This window comes from Pseudorasbora parva, chromosome 13, assembly GCF_024679245.1.
Source record: "Pseudorasbora parva isolate DD20220531a chromosome 13, ASM2467924v1, whole genome shotgun sequence".
NCBI classification, from domain to species: domain Eukaryota; kingdom Metazoa; phylum Chordata; class Actinopteri; order Cypriniformes; family Gobionidae; genus Pseudorasbora; species Pseudorasbora parva.
Window position 1 is genome coordinate 45,943,738 of NC_090184.1, and position 20,514 is coordinate 45,964,251.

General features: G+C 38.0%; 1 protein-coding gene across 2 annotated transcripts in view; it reads left to right on the top strand.

The window, feature by feature from the left end:
* Nucleotides 1–7,878, top strand: part of mfsd14bb (major facilitator superfamily domain containing 14Bb) — a 47,666-nt gene extending 39,788 nt beyond the window's left edge. Inside the window, exons 11-12 of one of the 2 annotated variants that reach the window (XM_067412831.1) lie at nt 5,341–5,486; nt 6,514–7,878. In XM_067412831.1, coding sequence (XP_067268932.1) covers nt 5,341–5,486; nt 6,514–6,735 — 368 coding nt within the window. In that variant the 3' untranslated portion in view covers nt 6,736–7,878. The remainder of the gene's footprint in view (nt 1–5,340; nt 5,487–6,513) is intronic. The other variant, XM_067412830.1, reaches the window with a different exon arrangement.
* Nucleotides 7,879–20,514: the final 12,636 nt, after the last annotated feature.

The following is a 20,514-nucleotide window of genomic DNA, read 5'->3' on the forward strand; positions in this document are numbered from 1 at the left end:
TATCCGTCATAAAAGTGCATCTATCTGTCATAAAAGTGCATCTATCCGTCATAAAAGTGCATCTATCTGTCATAAAAGTGCATCTGTCCGTCATAAAAGTGCATCTATCCATCATAAAAGTGCATCTATCCATCATAAAAGTGCATCTATCCATCATAAAAGTGCATCTATCTGTCATAAAAGTGCATCTATCCGTCATAAAAGTGCATCTGTCCGTCATAAAAGTGCATCTATCATCATAAAAGTGCATCTATCCATCATAAAAGTGCATCTATCCATCATAAAAGTGCATCTATCTGTCATAAAAGTGCATCTATCATCATAAAAGTGCATCTATCCATCATAAAAGTGCATCTATCCTCATAAAAGTGCATCTATCCATCATAAAAGTGCATCCATCGTCATAAAAGTGCATCTATCCGTCATAAAAGTGCATCTATCCGTCATAAAAGTGCATCTATCCGTCATAAAAGTGCATCTATCCGTCATAAAAGTGCATCCATCGTCATAAAAGTGCATCTATCCGTCATAAAAGTGCATCTGTCCGTCATAAAAGTGCATCTGTCCGTCATAAAAGTGCATCTATCATCATAAAAGTGCATCTATCCGTCATAAAAGTGCATCTATCCGTCATAAAAGTGCATCTATCCGTCATAAAAGTGCATCTATCCATCATAAAAGTGCATCTATCCATCATAAAAGTGCATCTATCCGTCATAAAAGTGCATCTATCCATCATAAAAGTGCATCCATCATCATAAAAGTGCATCTATCCGTCATAAAAGTGCATCTATCCGTCATAAAAGTGCATCTATCCATCATAAAAGAGCATATATCCATCATAAAAGTGCATCTATCCGTCATAAAAGTGCATCTATCCGTCATAAAAGTGCATCCATCATCATAAAAGTGCATCTATCATCATAAAAGTGCTTCTGTCCATCATAAAAGTGCATCTATCATCATAAAAGTGCATCTATCCATCATAAAAGTGCATCTATCATCATAAAAGTGCATCTATCCATCATAAAAGTGCATCTATCCATCATAAAAGTGCATCTATCCATCATAAAAGTGCATCTGTTCATCATAAAAGTGCATCTGTCCATCATAAAAGTGCATCTATCTGTCATAAAAGTGCATCCATCATCATAAAAGTGCATCCATCATCATAAAAGTGCATCCATCATCATAAAAGTGCATCTATCCGTCATAAAAGTGCATCCATCATCATAAAAGTGCATCCATCATCATAAAAGTGCATCTATCCGTCATAAAAGTGCATCTGTCCGTCATAAAAGTGCATCTGTCCGTCATAAAAGTGCATCCGTCATCATAAAAGTGCATCCGTCATCATAAAAGTGCATCTATCATCATAAAAGTGCATCTATCCGTCATAAAAGTGCATCTATCCGTCATAAAAGTGAATCTGTCCGTCATAAAAGTGCATCTATCCGTCATAAAAGTGCATCTATCCATCATAAAAGTGCATCTGTCCGTCATAAAAGTGCATCTATCCATCATAAAAGTGCATCTATCCGTCATAAAAGTGCATCTATCCGTCATAAAAGTGCATCTATCCGTCATAAAAGTGCATCTATCTGTCATAAAAGTGCATCTATCCGTCATAAAAGTGCATCTATCTGTCATAAAAGTGCATCTGTCCGTCATAAAAGTGCATCTATCCATCATAAAAGTGCATCTATCCATCATAAAAGTGCATCTATCCATCATAAAAGTGCATCTTTCTGTCATAAAAGTGCATCTATCCGTCATAAAAGTGCATCTGTCCGTCATAAAAGTGCATCTATCATCATAAAAGTGCATCTATCCATCATAAAAGTGCATCTATCCATCATAAAAGTGCATCTATCTGTCATAAAAGTGCATCTATCCATCATAAAAGTGCATCCATCCATCATAAAAGTGCATCTATCATCATAAAAGTGCATCTATCCATCATAAAAGTGCATCTATCCATCATAAAAGTGCATCCATCGTCATAAAAGTGCATCTATCCGTCATAAAAGTGCGTCTATCCGTCATAAAAGTGCATCTATCATCATAAAAGTGCATCTATCCGTCATAAAAGTGCATCTATCCGTCATAAAAGTGCATCTATCCATCATAAAAGTGCATCCATCGTCATAAAAGTGCATCTATCCGTCATAAAAGTGCATCTATCCGTCATAAAAGTGCATCTATCCGTCATAAAAGTGCATCTATCCGTCATAAAAGTGCATCTATCCATCATAAAAGTGCATCTATCCATCATAAAAGTGCATCTATCCGTCATAAAAGTGCATCTATCCATCATAAAAGTGCATCCATCATCATAAAAGTGCATCTATCCGTCATAAAAGTGCATCTATCCGTCATAAAAGTGCATCTATCCATCATAAAAGAGCATCTATCCATCATAAAAGTGCATCTATCCGTCATAAAAGTGCATCCATCATCATAAAAGTGCATCTATCATCATAAAAGTGCATCTGTCCATCATAAAAGTGCATCTATCATCATAAAAGTGCATCTATCCATCATAAAAGTGCATCTATCATCATAAAAGTGCATCTATCCATCATAAAAGTGCATCTGTCTGTCATAAAAGTGCATCTGTCCGTCATAAAAGTGCATCTGTCCGTCATAAAAGTGCATCTGTCCGTCATAAAAGTGCATCTGTCTGTCATAAAAGTGCATCGGTCCGTCATAAAAGTGCATCTATCCGTCATAAAAGTGCATCTGTCCGTCATAAAAGTGCATCTGTCCGTCATAAAAGTGCATCCGTCATCATAAAAGTGCATCTGTCCAGCATTAAAGTGCATCTATTAAAGTGCATCTATCATCATAAAAGTGCATCTATCCATCATAAAAGTGCATCTATCATCATAAAAGTGCATCTGTCCGTCATAAAAGTGCATCTATCCATCATAAAAGTGCATCTATCCATCATAAAAGTGCATCTATCCGTCATAAAAGTGCATCTATCCCTCATAAAAGTGCATCTATCCGTCATAAAAGTGCATCTATCCCTCATAAAAGTGCATCTATCCGTCATAAAAGTGCATCTATCCGTCATAAAAGTGCATCTATCCCTCATAAACGTGCATCTATCCATCATAAAAGTGCATCCATCATCATAAAAGTGCATCTGTCCATCATAAAAGTGCATCTGTCCATCATAAAAGTGCATTTGTCCATCATAAAAGTGCATCTATCATCATAAAAGTGCATCTATCTATCATAAAAGTGCATCTATCATCATAAAAGTGCATATATCCATCATAAAAGTGCATCTGTCTGTCATAAAAGTGCATCTGTCCGTCATAAAAGTGCATCTGTCCGTCATAAAAGTGCATCTGTCCGTCATAAAAGTGCATCTGTCCGTCATAAAAGTGCATCTGTCTGTCATAAAAGTGCATCGGTCCGTCATAAAAGTGCATCTATCCGTCATAAAAGTGCATCTGTCCGTCATAAAAGTGCATCTGTCCGTCATAAAAGTGCATCCGTCATCATAAAAGTGCATCTGTCCAGCATTAAAGTGCATCTATCATCATAAAAGTGCATCTATCCATCATAAAAGTGCATCTATCATCATAAAAGTGCATCTGTCCGTCATGAAAGTGCATCTATCATCATAAAAGTGCATCTATCATCATAAAAGTGCATCTGTCCAGCATTAAAGTGCATCTATCATCATAAAAGTGCATCTATCCATCATAAAAGTGCATCTATCCATCATAAAAGTGCATCTATCCATCATAAAAGTGCATCTATCCGTCATAAAAGTGCATCTATCCGTCATAAAAGTGCATCTATCCGTCATAAAAGTGCATCTATCCGTCATAAAAGTGCATCTATCCCTCATAAAAGTGCATCTATCCCTCATAAAAGTGCATCTATCCATCATAAAAGTGCATCCATCATCATAAAAGTGCATCTGTCCATCATAAAAGTGCATCTGTCCATCATAAAAGTGCATTTGTCCATCATAAAAGTGCATCTATCATCATAAAAGTGCATCTATCCATCATAAAAGTGCATCTATCATCATAAAAGTGCATCTATCCATCATAAAAGTGCATCTGTCTGTCATAAAAGTGCATCTGTCCGTCATAAAAGTGCATCTGTCCGTCATAAAAGTGCATCTGTCTGTCATAAAAGTGCATCTATCCGTCATAAAAGTGCATCTGTCCGTCATAAAAGTGCATCTGTCCGTCATAAAAGTGCATCCGTCATCATAAAAGTGCATCTGTCCAGCATTAAAGTGCATCTATCATCATTAAAGTGCATCTATCCATCATAAAAGTGCATCTATCCATCATAAAAGTGCATCTATCATCATAAAAGTGCATCTGTCCGTCATAAAAGTGCATCTGTCGGTCATAAAAGTGCATCTGTCGGTCATAAAAGTGCATCTGTCTGTCATAAAAGTGCATCTGTCCGTCATAAAAGTGCATCTGTCCGTCATAAAAGTGCATCTGTCCGTCATAAAAGTGCATCCGTCATCATAAAAGTGCATCCGTCATCATAAAAGTGCATCTATCCGTCATTAAAGTGCATCAGTCCATCATAAAAGTGCATATATCATCATAAAAGTGCATCTATCCGTCATAAAAGTGCATCTATCCGTCATAAAAGTGCATCTATCCATCATAAAAGTGCATCTATCCGTCATAAAAGTGCATCTGTCCATCATAAAAGTGCATCTGTCCATCATAAAAGTGCATCTATCATCATAAAAGTGCATCTATCCATCATAAAAGTGCATCTATCCATCATAAAAGTGCATCTATCTGTCATAAAAGTGCATCTATCCATCATAAAAGTGCATCCATCATCATAAAAGTGCATCTATCCGTCATAAAAGTGCATCTATCCGTCATAAAAGTGCATCTATCCATCATAAAAGAGCATCTATCCATCATAAAAGTGCATCTATCCGTCATAAAAGTGCATCCATCATCATAAAAGTGCATCTATCATCATAAAAGTGCATCTGTCCGTCATAAAAGTGCATCTATCCGTCATAAAAGTGCATCTATCATCATAAAAGTGCATCTGTCCGTCATAAAAGTGCATCTATCATCATAAAAGAGCATCTGTCCGTCATAAAAGTGCATCTATCCATCATAAAAGTGCATCTGTCCATCATAAAAGTGCATCTGTCCATCATAAAAGTGCATCTGTCCATCATAAAAGAGCATCTGTCCATCATAAAAGTGCATCCATCATCATAAAAGTGCATCTATCATCATAAAAGTGCATCTGTCCGTCATAAAAGTTCATCAAACTCTGGATCCGTCAGTGATTTGATGATTGGAGTCTGTGTTGTTTTAGGAGCGGTTCAGGGAATGATCACCGGGATCCGAGGTCTCTGTAATGGACTCGGTCCGGCTATGTTCGGATTCATATTCTTCCTCTTCAATGTGGAGCTGAAGGAGATGAGCCCCGTCCCAAACCCCATCACACCCGGCACCGAAGAGGTCAGAGATGCTGCTTTTACTTTTTTTTAAAGAGAGAGAGAGAGAGAGAGAGAGAGAGAGAGAGAGAGAGAGAGAGAGAGAGAGAATGGCTTTTTATTCCAATTTTATTTTTATTTTTAAACCATTTTCAAGGTTCAGCTTTATTTAGCTGAAACATGACCATATTCTCTGACTAAATATTTAGGAACTCATCGCCTTATTGTTTCGATGGCGACGTGCTTCTCACATGACACTGCTGTATCACAGATGTATTTATTTCTTTTTTATTTAAGATATAACATGTTAACTATATCATGAACTATCTGGCATTCATATTTTCAAATATGTGTCAGTGAATGTGTTTGTCACAAGGATCATGTTAGTTGATCTATAATGCGCCATGTTAGTTTCCTCCTCACCAGATCTGTCGGATTTACATCACGTAAATTCATCCTCGTCTCACGAAATACATGGAAGTGACGGGTGAGGGGTATAGTTACTTATATAATGTGTATCGGATATGAATAAGACACGTAGTTAAATTATAACTGTCTGAAAGGATTGTTATTGCGCTTTATAGACATCAGTGTGTGTGTTTTGGTAGTGTTTATGAGCATTTAAATGTCATTCAGTCTGGTACACTGCAAAAATGCTCTTCTTACTCAGTATTTTTGTCTTGTTTCTAGTCTAAGTATCTAAAAATTCTTACATTAAGAAACATTTACTAGACTGCAAAAGTAATTGTCTTGTTTTTGGAAAAAATAACTCAAAATGAAGAGAGTTTTTGCTTAAAATAAGATAAATAATCTGCCAATGGGATAAGCAAAATCATCTTAAAACAACTATTTTTCTCACCCCATTGGCAGATTATTTATCTTATTTAAAGCAAAAACTCTCTTCATTTTGAGTTATTTTCCCCCAAATCAAGACAATAATTTGTACTTGTCTAGTACATTTTTCTTAATGTAAGAATTTGTATATATTTAGACTATAAACAAGACAAAGTGTGTACAGTATTCCTGCAGCTCCTCCATCTTTTGTCTTCCAGAAGCCTGTTATTCCAGGCCCTCCCTTCCTGTTCGGCGCGTGTACGGTTGTGCTGGCGCTTCTGGTGGCGGTTTTCATTCCGACTCAACAGGATCCGGTCGTGAAGACGTGCAGCAATCGGGTCATGACGGAGCCCATAAGCGGAGAAATAAACCCTGAAAGCGGCTCCGTTCCTGTGAGCGACGAGGACAACGAGCCTCTTTTACAGGACAGCAGCTTATAAACGACTGAGCGAGGTTTTGATTCCAGCTGTGTGTCGTTATGTCTTATTTTTTTATCCTGTCTTTGAAAGAGAATGTGCCTTCTTCATATTTTGGCATATAGTTCATGTGCTGCAGTGTATCTGAATGTAAATGTAGTCAGCCGATGTCCTTTAATATATTACTGATGAACTTTAACCTCTGCGCTAAACGTGTAAAGACTGCAATAATAATGTCATAAGTTTTCATCTGACGGCAGGAAGCATTTAAAAACACTGCAAATGTGACGTTCTTCCTCAGTGTTTGTTGTTTTCCAGCACAAATGTGACCCTTGAGCGCAACACCAGTCATAATCTCACTGGTATATCTGTGGCGATAGCCAAGAATACATCATGTTAATACATCATGTCAAAATTATACATTTTTCTTTATGCCAAAAATCATTAGGATATTAAGATCATGTTCCATGAAGATATTTAGTAAATGTCCTGCCGTAAATATATAATAAATTTATTATTAGTAGTAATATGCATTGCTAAGGACTTCATTTGGACAACTCTAAAGGAGATTTTCGAAATATTTTGACTTTTTTGGCATTAATGGAAATATTATTTATTCAACTTATTTATTCAATCAAAAAAAAAATGGTTTGGTGGTCCAGGGTCACATATCTAAATAATCTCAAATCAAGACGAAGAAGAAGTAAAAAGACTGAAGATATTGAGTCTTGCTTAATGAAAAATACATCAAATATCTGCCAATGGAGTCATAAAATAATGTTTTCCCTTTGAGTTAAGTTTATTTGGTATTACGGCCCGGAAACTGCGCAAGCAAAGCGAATATACAGCATAACTTTTGGTTATTATAGTGTAACTATAAAGTAAGTATGTTTAGGTATAAGTGAACAATATGTAATGTTGGTGGAATAAAGGGGTAACTATCAGGAAAATTAACAAATCATTTATACTGTATTTTTTTTATTAATTGGTAATTATCGGTGTAGTTACAGGGTAAGTGTGAATCTGCGGCTGTGAATTAAAGTGGTGTTTGTTCCCCTCTTGTTTACAATAAAAAAATCGTACAAAATCTGATATCACTCAGAAACCTTTATTTGAAAAACGATTTTTTTATTTATTATTATTGTACTTACCCTGTAACTACACCAAACGAGAGGAACAAACACCACTTTAATTCACAACAGCAGATTCACATTTACGCTGTAACTACACGAAACAAGAGGGGAACAAACACCACTTTAATTCACAACAGCAGATTCACACTTACGCTGTAACTACACGAAACGAGGGGAACAAACACCACTTTAATTCACAACAGCAGATTCACACTTACGCTGTAACTACACGAAACGAGGGGAACAAACACCACTTTAATTCACAACAGCAGATTCACACTTACGCTGTAACTACACGAAACAAGAGGGGAACAAACACCACTTTAATTTACAACAGCAGATTCACACTTACGCTGTAACTACACGAAACAAGAGGGGAACAAACACCACTTTAATTCACAACAGCAGATTCACACTTACGCTGTAACTACACGAAACAAGAGGGGAACAAACACCACTTTAATTCACAACAGCAGATTCACACTTACGCTGTAACTACACGAAACAAGAGGGGAACAAACACCACTTTAATTCACAACAGCAGATTCACACTTACGCTGTAACTACACGAAACGAGGGGAACAAACACCACTTTAATTCACAACAGCAGATTCACACTTACGCTGTAACTACACGAAACAAGAGGGGAACAAACACCACTTTAATTTACAACAGCAGATTCACACTTACGCTGTAACTACACGAAACAAGAGGGGAACAAACACCACTTTAATTCACAACAGCAGATTCACACTTACGCTGTAACTACACGAAACGAGGGGAACAAACACCACTTTAATTCACAACAGCAGATTCACACTTACGCTGTAACTACACGAAACAAGAGGGGAACAAACACCACTTTAATTCACAACAGCAGATTCACACTTACGCTGTAACTACACGAAACAAGAGGGGAACAAACACCACTTTAATTCACAACAGCAGATTCACACTTACGCTGTAACTACACGAAACGAGGGGAACAAACACCACTTTAATTCACAACAGCAGATTCACACTTACGCTGTAACTACACGAAACAAGAGGGGAACAAACACCACTTTAATTCACAACAGCAGATTCACACTTACGCTGTAACTACACGAAACGAGGGGAACAAACACCACTTTAATTCACAACAGCAGATTCACATTTACGCTGTAATTACACGAAACGAGAGGAACAAACACCACTTTAATTCACAACAGCAGATTCACATTTACGCTGTAATTACACGAAACGAGGGGAACAAACCACTTTAATTCACAACAGCAGATTCACATTTACGCTGTAATTACACGAAACGAGAGGAACAAACACCACTTTAATTCACAACAGCAGATTCACATTTACGCTGTAATTACACGAAACGAGAGGAACAAACCACTTTAATTCACAACAGCAGATTCACACTTACGCTGTAACTACACGAAACAAGAGGGGAACAAACACCACTTTAATTTACAACAGCAGATTCACACTTACGCTGTAACTACACGAAACAAGAGGGGAACAAACACCACTTTAATTCACAACAGCAGATTCACACTTACGCTGTAACTACACGAAACGAGGGGAACAAACACCACTTTAATTCACAACAGCAGATTCACACTTACGCTGTAACTACACGAAACAAGAGGGGAACAAACACCACTTTAATTCACAACAGCAGATTCACACTTACGCTGTAACTACACGAAACAAGAGGGGAACAAACACCACTTTAATTCACAACAGCAGATTCACACTTACGCTGTAACTACACGAAACGAGGGGAACAAACACCACTTTAATTCACAACAGCAGATTCACATTTACGCTGTAACTACACGAAACGAGGGGAACAAACACCACTTTAATTCACAACAGCAGATTCACATTTACGCTGTAATTACACGAAACGAGAGGAACAAACACCACTTTAATTCACAACAGCAGATTCACATTTACGCTGTAATTACACGAAACGAGGGGAACAAACCACTTTAATTCACAACAGCAGATTCACATTTACGCTGTAATTACACGAAACGAGAGGAACAAACACCACTTTAATTCACAACAGCAGATTCACATTTACGCTGTAATTACACGAAACGAGAGGAACAAACCACTTTAATTCACAACAGCAGATTCACACTTACGCTGTAATTACACGAAACAAGAGAGGAACAAACACCACTTTAATTCACAACAGCAGATTCACACTTACCCTGTAACTACACGAAACAAGAGGGGAACAAACACCACTTTAATTCACAACAGCAGATTCACATTTACGCTGTAACTACACGAAACAAGAGAGGAACAAACACCACTTTAATTCACAGCCGCAGATTCACACTTATGCTGTAACCACACGAAACAAGAGGGGAACAAACACCACTTTAATTCACAACAGCAGATTCACACTTACCCTGTAACTACACGAAACAAGAGAGGAACAAACACCACTTTAATTCACAACAGCAGATTCACACTTACGCTGTAACTACACGAAACAAGAGGGGAACAAACACCACTTTAATTCACAACAGCAGATTCACACTTACGCTGTAATTACACGAAACAAGAGGGGAACAAACACCACTTTAATTCACAACAGCAGATTCACACTTACCCTGTAACTACACGAAACAAGAGAGGAACAAACACCACTTTAATTCACAACAGCAGATTCACACTTACGCTGTAACTACACGAAACAAGAGGGGAACAAACACCACTTTAATTCACAACAGCAGATTCACATTTACGCTGTAACTACACGAAACAAGAGGGGAACAAACACCACTTTAATTCACAGCCGCAGATTCACACTTATGCTGTAATTACACGAAAAAAGAGGGGAACAAACACCACTTTAATTCACAACAGCAGATTCACACTTACCCTGACTACACGAAACAAGAGGGGAACAAACACCACTTTAATTCACAACAGCAGATTCACACTTACGCTGTAACTACACGAAACGAGGGGAACAAACACCACTTTAATTCACAACAGCAGATTCACACTTACGCTGTAACTACACGAAACAAGAGGGGAACAAACACCACTTTAATTCACAACAGCAGATTCACACTTACGCTGTAACTACACGAAACAAGAGGGGAACAAACACCACTTTAATTCACAACAGCAGATTCACACTTACGCTGTAACTACACGAAACGAGGGGAACAAACACCACTTTAATTCACAACAGCAGATTCACACTTACGCTGTAACTACACGAAACAAGAGGGGAACAAACACCACTTTAATTCACAACAGCAGATTCACACTTACGCTGTAACTACACGAAACGAGGGGAACAAACACCACTTTAATTCACAACAGCAGATTCACATTTACGCTGTAATTACACGAAACGAGGGGAACAAACCACTTTAATTCACAACAGCAGATTCACATTTACGCTGTAATTACACGAAACGAGAGGAACAAACACCACTTTAATTCACAACAGCAGATTCACATTTACGCTGTAATTACACGAAACGAGAGGAACAAACACCACTTTAATTCACAACAGCAGATTCATACTTACGCTGTAACTACACGAAACGAGGGGAACAAACACCACTTTAATTCACAACAGCAGATTCACATTTACGCTGTAATTACACGAAACGAGGGGAACAAACCACTTTAATTCACAACAGCAGATTCACATTTACGCTGTAATTACACGAAACGAGAGGAACAAACACCACTTTAATTCACAACAGCAGATTCACATTTACGCTGTAATTACACGAAACGAGGGGAACAAACCACTTTAATTCACAACAGCAGATTCACATTTACGCTGTAATTACACGAAACGAGAGGAACAAACACCACTTTAATTCACAACAGCAGATTCACATTTACGCTGTAATTACACGAAACAAGAGAGGAACAAACACCACTTTAATTCACAACAGCAGATTCACACTTACCCTGTAACTACACGAAACAAGAGGGGAACAAACACCACTTTAATTCACAACAGCAGATTCACATTTACGCTGTAACTACACGAAACAAGAGAGGAACAAACACCACTTTAATTCACAGCCGCAGATTCACACTTATGCTGTAACCACACGAAACAAGAGGGGAACAAACACCACTTTAATTCACAACAGCAGATTCACACTTACCCTGTAACTACACGAAACAAGAGAGGAACAAACACCACTTTAATTCACAACAGCAGATTCACATTTACGCTGTAACTACACGAAACGAGGGGAACAAACACCACTTTAATTCACAACAGCAGATTCACACTTACGCTGTAATTACACGAAACAAGAGGGGAACAAACACCACTTTAATTCACAACAGCAGATTCACACTTACCCTGTAACTACACGAAACAAGAGGGGAACAAACACCACTTTAATTCACAACAGCAGATTCACACTTACCCTGTAACTACACGAAACAAGAGAGGAACAAACACCACTTTAATTCACAACAGCAGATTCACACTTACCCTGTAACTACACGAAACAAGAGGGGAACAAACACCACTTTAATTCACAACAGCAGATTCACACTTACGCTGTAACTACACGAAACAAGAGGGGAACAAACACCACTTTAATTCACAACAGCAGATTCACACTTACGCTGTAATTACACGAAACAAGAGGGGAACAAACACCACTTTAATTCACAACAGCAGATTCACACTTACCCTGTAACTACACGAAACAAGAGAGGAACAAACACCACTTTAATTCACAACAGCAGATTCACACTTACGCTGTAACTACACGAAACAAGAGGGGAACAAACACCACTTTAATTCACAACAGCAGATTCACATTTACGCTGTAACTACACGAAACAAGAGGGGAACAAACACCACTTTAATTCACAGCCGCAGATTCACACTTATGCTGTAATTACACGAAAAAAGAGGGGAACAAACACCACTTTAATTCACAACAGCAGATTCACACTTACCCTGACTACACGAAACAAGAGGGGAACAAACACCACTTTAATTCACAACAGCAGATTCACACTTACGCTGTAACTACACGAAACGAGGGGAACAAACACCACTTTAATTTACAACAGCAGATTCACACTTACGCTGTAACTACACGAAACAAGAGGGGAACAAACACCACTTTAATTCACAACAGCAGATTCACACTTACGCTGTAACTACACGAAACAAGAGGGGAACAAACACCACTTTAATTCACAACAGCAGATTCACACTTACGCTGTAACTACACGAAACGAGGGGAACAAACACCACTTTAATTCACAACAGCAGATTCACACTTACGCTGTAACTACACGAAACAAGAGGGGAACAAACACCACTTTAATTCACAACAGCAGATTCACACTTACGCTGTAACTACACGAAACGAGGGGAACAAACACCACTTTAATTCACAACAGCAGATTCACATTTACGCTGTAATTACACGAAACGAGGGGAACAAACCACTTTAATTCACAACAGCAGATTCACATTTACGCTGTAATTACACGAAACGAGAGGAACAAACACCACTTTAATTCACAACAGCAGATTCACATTTACGCTGTAATTACACGAAACGAGAGGAACAAACACCACTTTAATTCACAACAGCAGATTCATACTTACGCTGTAACTACACGAAACGAGGGGAACAAACACCACTTTAATTCACAACAGCAGATTCACATTTACGCTGTAATTACACGAAACGAGGGGAACAAACCACTTTAATTCACAACAGCAGATTCACACTTACGCTGTAACTACACGAAACGAGGGGAACAAACACCACTTTAATTCACAACAGCAGATTCATACTTACGCTGTAACTACACGAAACGAGGGGAACAAACACCACTTTAATTCACAACAGCAGATTCACATTTACGCTGTAATTACACGAAACGAGGGGAACAAACCACTTTAATTCACAACAGCAGATTCACATTTACGCTGTAATTACACGAAACGAGAGGAACAAACACCACTTTAATTCACAACAGCAGATTCACATTTACGCTGTAATTACACGAAACGAGGGGAACAAACCACTTTAATTCACAACAGCAGATTCACATTTACGCTGTAATTACACGAAACGAGAGGAACAAACACCACTTTAATTCACAACAGCAGATTCACATTTACGCTGTAATTACACGAAACGAGAGGAACAAACCACTTTAATTCACAACAGCAGATTCACACTTACGCTGTAATTACACGAAACAAGAGAGGAACAAACACCACTTTAATTCACAACAGCAGATTCACACTTACCCTGTAACTACACGAAACAAGAGGGGAACAAACACCACTTTAATTCACAACAGCAGATTCACATTTACGCTGTAACTACACGAAACAAGAGAGGAACAAACACCACTTTAATTCACAGCCGCAGATTCACACTTATGCTGTAACCACACGAAACAAGAGGGGAACAAACACCACTTTAATTCACAACAGCAGATTCACACTTACCCTGTAACTACACGAAACAAGAGAGGAACAAACACCACTTTAATTCACAACAGCAGATTCACACTTACGCTGTAACTACACGAAACAAGAGGGGAACAAACACCACTTTAATTCACAACAGCAGATTCACACTTACGCTGTAACTACACGAAACAAGAGGGGAACAAACACCACTTTAATTCACAACAGCAGATTCACATTTACGCTGTAACTACACGAAACAAGAGGGGAACAAACACCACTTTAATTCACAGCCGCAGATTCACACTTATGCTGTAATTACACGAAAAAAGAGGGGAACAAACACCACTTTAATTCACAACAGCAGATTCACACTTACCCTGACTACACGAAACAAGAGGGGAACAAACACCACTTTAATTCACAACAGCAGATTCACACTTACCCTGTAACTACACGAAACGAGGGGAACAAACACCACTTTAATTTACAACAGCAGATTCACACTTACGCTGTAACTACACGAAAAAAGAGGGGAACAAACACCACTTTAATTCACAACAGCAGATTCACACTTACCCTGTAACTACACGAAACGAGGGGAACAAACACCACTTTAATTTACAACAGCAGATTCACATTTACGCTGTAACTACACGAAAAAAGAGGGGAACAAACACCACTTTAATTCACAACAGCAGATTCACACTTACCCTGACTACACGAAACAAGAGAGGAACAAACACCACTTTAATTCACAACAGCAGATTCACACTTACGCTGTAACTACACGAAACAAGAGGGGAACAAACACCACTTTAATTCACAACAGCAGATTCACACTTACGCTGTAATTACACGAAAAAAGAGGGGAACAAACACCACTTTAATTCACAACAGCAGATTCACACTTACCCTGACTACACGAAACAAGAGGGGAACAAACACCACTTTAATTCACAACAGCAGATTCACACTTACGCTGTAACTACACGAAACGAGGGGAACAAACACCACTTTAATTTACAACAGCAGATTCACACTTACGCTGTAACTACACGAAACAAGAGGGGAACAAACACCACTTTAATTCACAACAGCAGATTCACACTTACGCTGTAACTACACGAAACAAGAGGGGAACAAACACCACTTTAATTCACAACAGCAGATTCACACTTACGCTGTAACTACACGAAACGAGGGGAACAAACACCACTTTAATTCACAACAGCAGATTCACACTTACGCTGTAACTACACGAAACAAGAGGGGAACAAACACCACTTTAATTCACAACAGCAGATTCACACTTACGCTGTAACTACACGAAACGAGGGGAACAAACACCACTTTAATTCACAACAGCAGATTCACATTTACGCTGTAATTACACGAAACGAGGGGAACAAACCACTTTAATTCACAACAGCAGATTCACATTTACGCTGTAATTACACGAAACGAGAGGAACAAACACCACTTTAATTCACAACAGCAGATTCACATTTACGCTGTAATTACACGAAACGAGAGGAACAAACACCACTTTAATTCACAACAGCAGATTCATACTTACGCTGTAACTACACGAAACGAGGGGAACAAACACCACTTTAATTCACAACAGCAGATTCACATTTACGCTGTAATTACACGAAACGAGGGGAACAAACCACTTTAATTCACAACAGCAGATTCACACTTACGCTGTAACTACACGAAACGAGGGGAACAAACACCACTTTAATTCACAACAGCAGATTCATACTTACGCTGTAACTACACGAAACGAGGGGAACAAACACCACTTTAATTCACAACAGCAGATTCACATTTACGCTGTAATTACACGAAACGAGGGGAACAAACCACTTTAATTCACAACAGCAGATTCACATTTACGCTGTAATTACACGAAACGAGAGGAACAAACACCACTTTAATTCACAACAGCAGATTCACATTTACGCTGTAATTACACGAAACGAGGGGAACAAACCACTTTAATTCACAACAGCAGATTCACATTTACGCTGTAATTACACGAAACGAGAGGAACAAACACCACTTTAATTCACAACAGCAGATTCACATTTACGCTGTAATTACACGAAACGAGAGGAACAAACCACTTTAATTCACAACAGCAGATTCACACTTACGCTGTAATTACACGAAACAAGAGAGGAACAAACACCACTTTAATTCACAACAGCAGATTCACACTTACCCTGTAACTACACGAAACAAGAGGGGAACAAACACCACTTTAATTCACAACAGCAGATTCACATTTACGCTGTAACTACACGAAACAAGAGAGGAACAAACACCACTTTAATTCACAGCCGCAGATTCACACTTATGCTGTAACCACACGAAACAAGAGGGGAACAAACACCACTTTAATTCACAACAGCAGATTCACACTTACCCTGTAACTACACGAAACAAGAGAGGAACAAACACCACTTTAATTCACAACAGCAGATTCACACTTACGCTGTAACTACACGAAACAAGAGGGGAACAAACACCACTTTAATTCACAACAGCAGATTCACACTTACGCTGTAACTACACGAAACAAGAGGGGAACAAACACCACTTTAATTCACAACAGCAGATTCACATTTACGCTGTAACTACACGAAACAAGAGGGGAACAAACACCACTTTAATTCACAGCCGCAGATTCACACTTATGCTGTAATTACACGAAAAAAGAGGGGAACAAACACCACTTTAATTCACAACAGCAGATTCACACTTACCCTGACTACACGAAACAAGAGGGGAACAAACACCACTTTAATTCACAACAGCAGATTCACACTTACCCTGTAACTACACGAAACAAGAGAGGAACAAACACCACTTTAATTCACAACAGCAGATTCACACTTACGCTGTAACTACACGAAACAAGAGGGGAACAAACACCACTTTAATTCACAACAGCAGATTCACACTTACGCTGTAATTACACGAAACAAGAGGGGAACAAACACCACTTTAATTCACAACAGCAGATTCACACTTACCCTGACTACACGAAACAAGAGGGGAACAAACACCACTTTTAATTCACAGCAGCAGATTCACACTTACGCTAAAACAAGAGGGGAATAAACACCACTTTTAATTCACAGCAGCAGATTCACACTTATGCTAAAACAAGAGGGGAACAAACACCACTTTTAATTCACAGCAGCAGATTCACACTTGCGCAGAAACAAGAGGGGAATAAACACCACTTTAATTCACAGCAGCAGATTCACACCTACGCTAAAACAAGAGGGGAATAAACACCACTTTAATTCACAGCAGCAGATTCACACCTACGCTGTAAATACACGAAACAAGAGAGGAACAAACACCACTTTAATTCACAGCAGCAGATTCACACTTGCGCTGTAACTACACCAAACAAGAGAGGAACAAACACCACTTTAATTCACAGCAGCAGATTCACACTTACTCTGACTACACGAAACAAGAGGGGAACAAACACCACTTTAATTCACAGCAGCAGATTCACACCTACGCTCTAACTACACGAAACAAGAGAGGAACAAACACCACTTTAATTCACAGCAGCAGATTCACACTTACCCTGACTACACGAAACAAGAGGAGAATAAACACCACTTTAATTCACAGCAGCAGATTCACACTTACCCTGACTACACGAAACAAGAGGGGAACAAACACCACTTTAATTCACAACAGCAGATTCACACTTGCGCTGTAACTACACGAAACAAGAGGGGAACAAACACCACTTTAATTCACAACAGCAGATTCACACTTACGCTGTAATTACACGAAACAAGAGGGGAACAAACACCACTTTAATTCACAACAGCAGATTCACACTTGCGCTGTAACTACATGGATAATTACCTCTTAATTAAAAAATACTTACAGTATAATTTGTTAATTTTCCTGATAGTTCATTCCCCAATATTACATATTGTTTCCTTATACCTACTCATACTTAATTTATAGTTACACTATAATTACCGAAAATTATGCTGTAAATTTTCTTTACTCACGCAGTGCTTTCCGGGCTGTAATCTAAAGTGTTTCCGACTCCATTGGCAGATATTTGCTCTTGTTTTAAGCACAAACTAATTTTGATCAATTTTTCATTAAACAAGTCTTCTCTGCTCCTCCAGTAAATGTCTTGATTTAGGAATATTGAGATTTTTGCGCAGGAAAATTGTTTTGCAGTGATGAGCGCGACATCTTTTATCAGAAGAAACTGCACAAAACGGACATAATCATTGTCTTTAGGTCAGATGCAGCTTGGATAAACTATTACGAATCTAAACTCTTATACATGCACCAGCTACTCGACACGGAGCTGCTACCTCACGATTTAACATCTGCTTGATTTAATGATGTCCAGTAGTCACGCTTTACTGATTTATCATTACTTCCTAACAGACTTTTATGTGATTTATTTAATCAGTGTTTAGCATGTTAAACGCAGAGTTTGAGTTTCATTGCATCATTAGCTGAAGATGATCTGATTGGTTGCGTTATATCATGTATCATACTGCAGCAATAACCGCATGAACTACATGCCTGAATCTGCACGTCTGTGGCGTTACAGATGTGTTTCCGCAGCACACAAACATTTCTAATGCCAATCTTAGGGACCTGATTATGATGCATACTTGAAAATGAAGTGTAGACGGGACTATATTTATGCAATGGCATTGACTCGAGAAGCTCGTAGCCCCACTGAAGTCATTTTAGATGTTTTTCAATGAACTGCACTTTGTTTTTTAATGATGTCTCGGCTACTGGTGCCATTCCTCATGTCTGTGCAGATGTGCACTGCAAAAAATGCTCTTACTTAGTATTTTTGTCTTGTTTCTAGTCAAAATATCTAACAATTCTTACATTAAGAAACATTTACTAGACAATGCAAATTGTCTTGTTTTGGGGAAAAATAACTCAAAATGAAGAGAGTTTTTGCTTAAAATAAGATAAATAATCTGCCAATGGGGTGAGAAAAATAATCTTGTTTTCTGTTTGAATTAAGATTATTTCTCTCACCCCATTGGCAGATTATTTATCTTATTTTAAGCAAAAACTCTCTTCATTTTGAGTTATTTTCCCCAAAACAAGACAATTACTTTAGCTTGTCTAGTAAATACTTTAATCATTTTTCGATGTTTGGACTAGAAACAAGACAAAAATACTGAGTAAGAAGAGCATTTTTTGCAGTGTGACGCTCTTTGGTTTGTAGAGATTTTATTGAAACGTTTATTAATCATTCGTTTGCTGATGACTGCAACCGGGCGTTTGTTACAAGCTGTTCGTTGATCAATGTTTCAATAAACCACTTCATATTCCATGATTGGATTTGTCTTTTCTCCCATTAACTCCATTGACAGGTTTAACCTGATGCACTTCAAAACATGATGTTCTCCTCCGTGTCTTGTCTTCAACACGGCAAAAAAATGCTTTTCTTACTCAGTATTTTTGTCTTGTTTCTAGTCCAAACATCTAAAAATTCTTAAAACAAGAAGTATTTACTAGACAAGCAAAAGTAATTGTCTTGTTTTGGGGAAAATAACTCAAAATGAAGAGAGTTTTTGCTTAAAATAAGATAAATAATCTGCCAATGGGGTGAGTAAAATAATCTTGTTTTCTGTTTGAATTAAGATTATTTCTCTCACCCCATTGGCAGATTATTTATCTTATTTTAAGCAAAAACTCTCTTCATTTTGAGTTATTTTTCCCCAAAACAAGACAATTTTTACTTGTCTAGTAAAAGTTTCTTAATGTAAGAATTTTTGGATGGTTTGTCTAGAAACAAGACAAAAATACTAAGTAAGGAAAGCATTTTTGCAATCTAAACATTCTTAAATCAAGACACATGTCCTGGAGAAGCAAAATGTTAATATTAAGTCTGAAAAAATTAATCCAAAAGAAGTGAGTTTGTGCTTAACAAGAGCAAATATAAACTCAATTAAAATAGAAAGCATGTGGCTCAACTTCGCTTAATTTTAATTAACTTTTAAGACTAAAAATTTCAATTTTTCTTCTCCTCCAGTAAATGTGTCTTGGTTTAAGAATGTTTAGACATTTGTGGTGGAAAATGAAACAAACGCTGAGGAAGAACAAGATTTTTAGTGGTGTTGGAAAAACTTCAGGTGTTTGCATGTTATATATCAATGTCAGAAGGCAAAA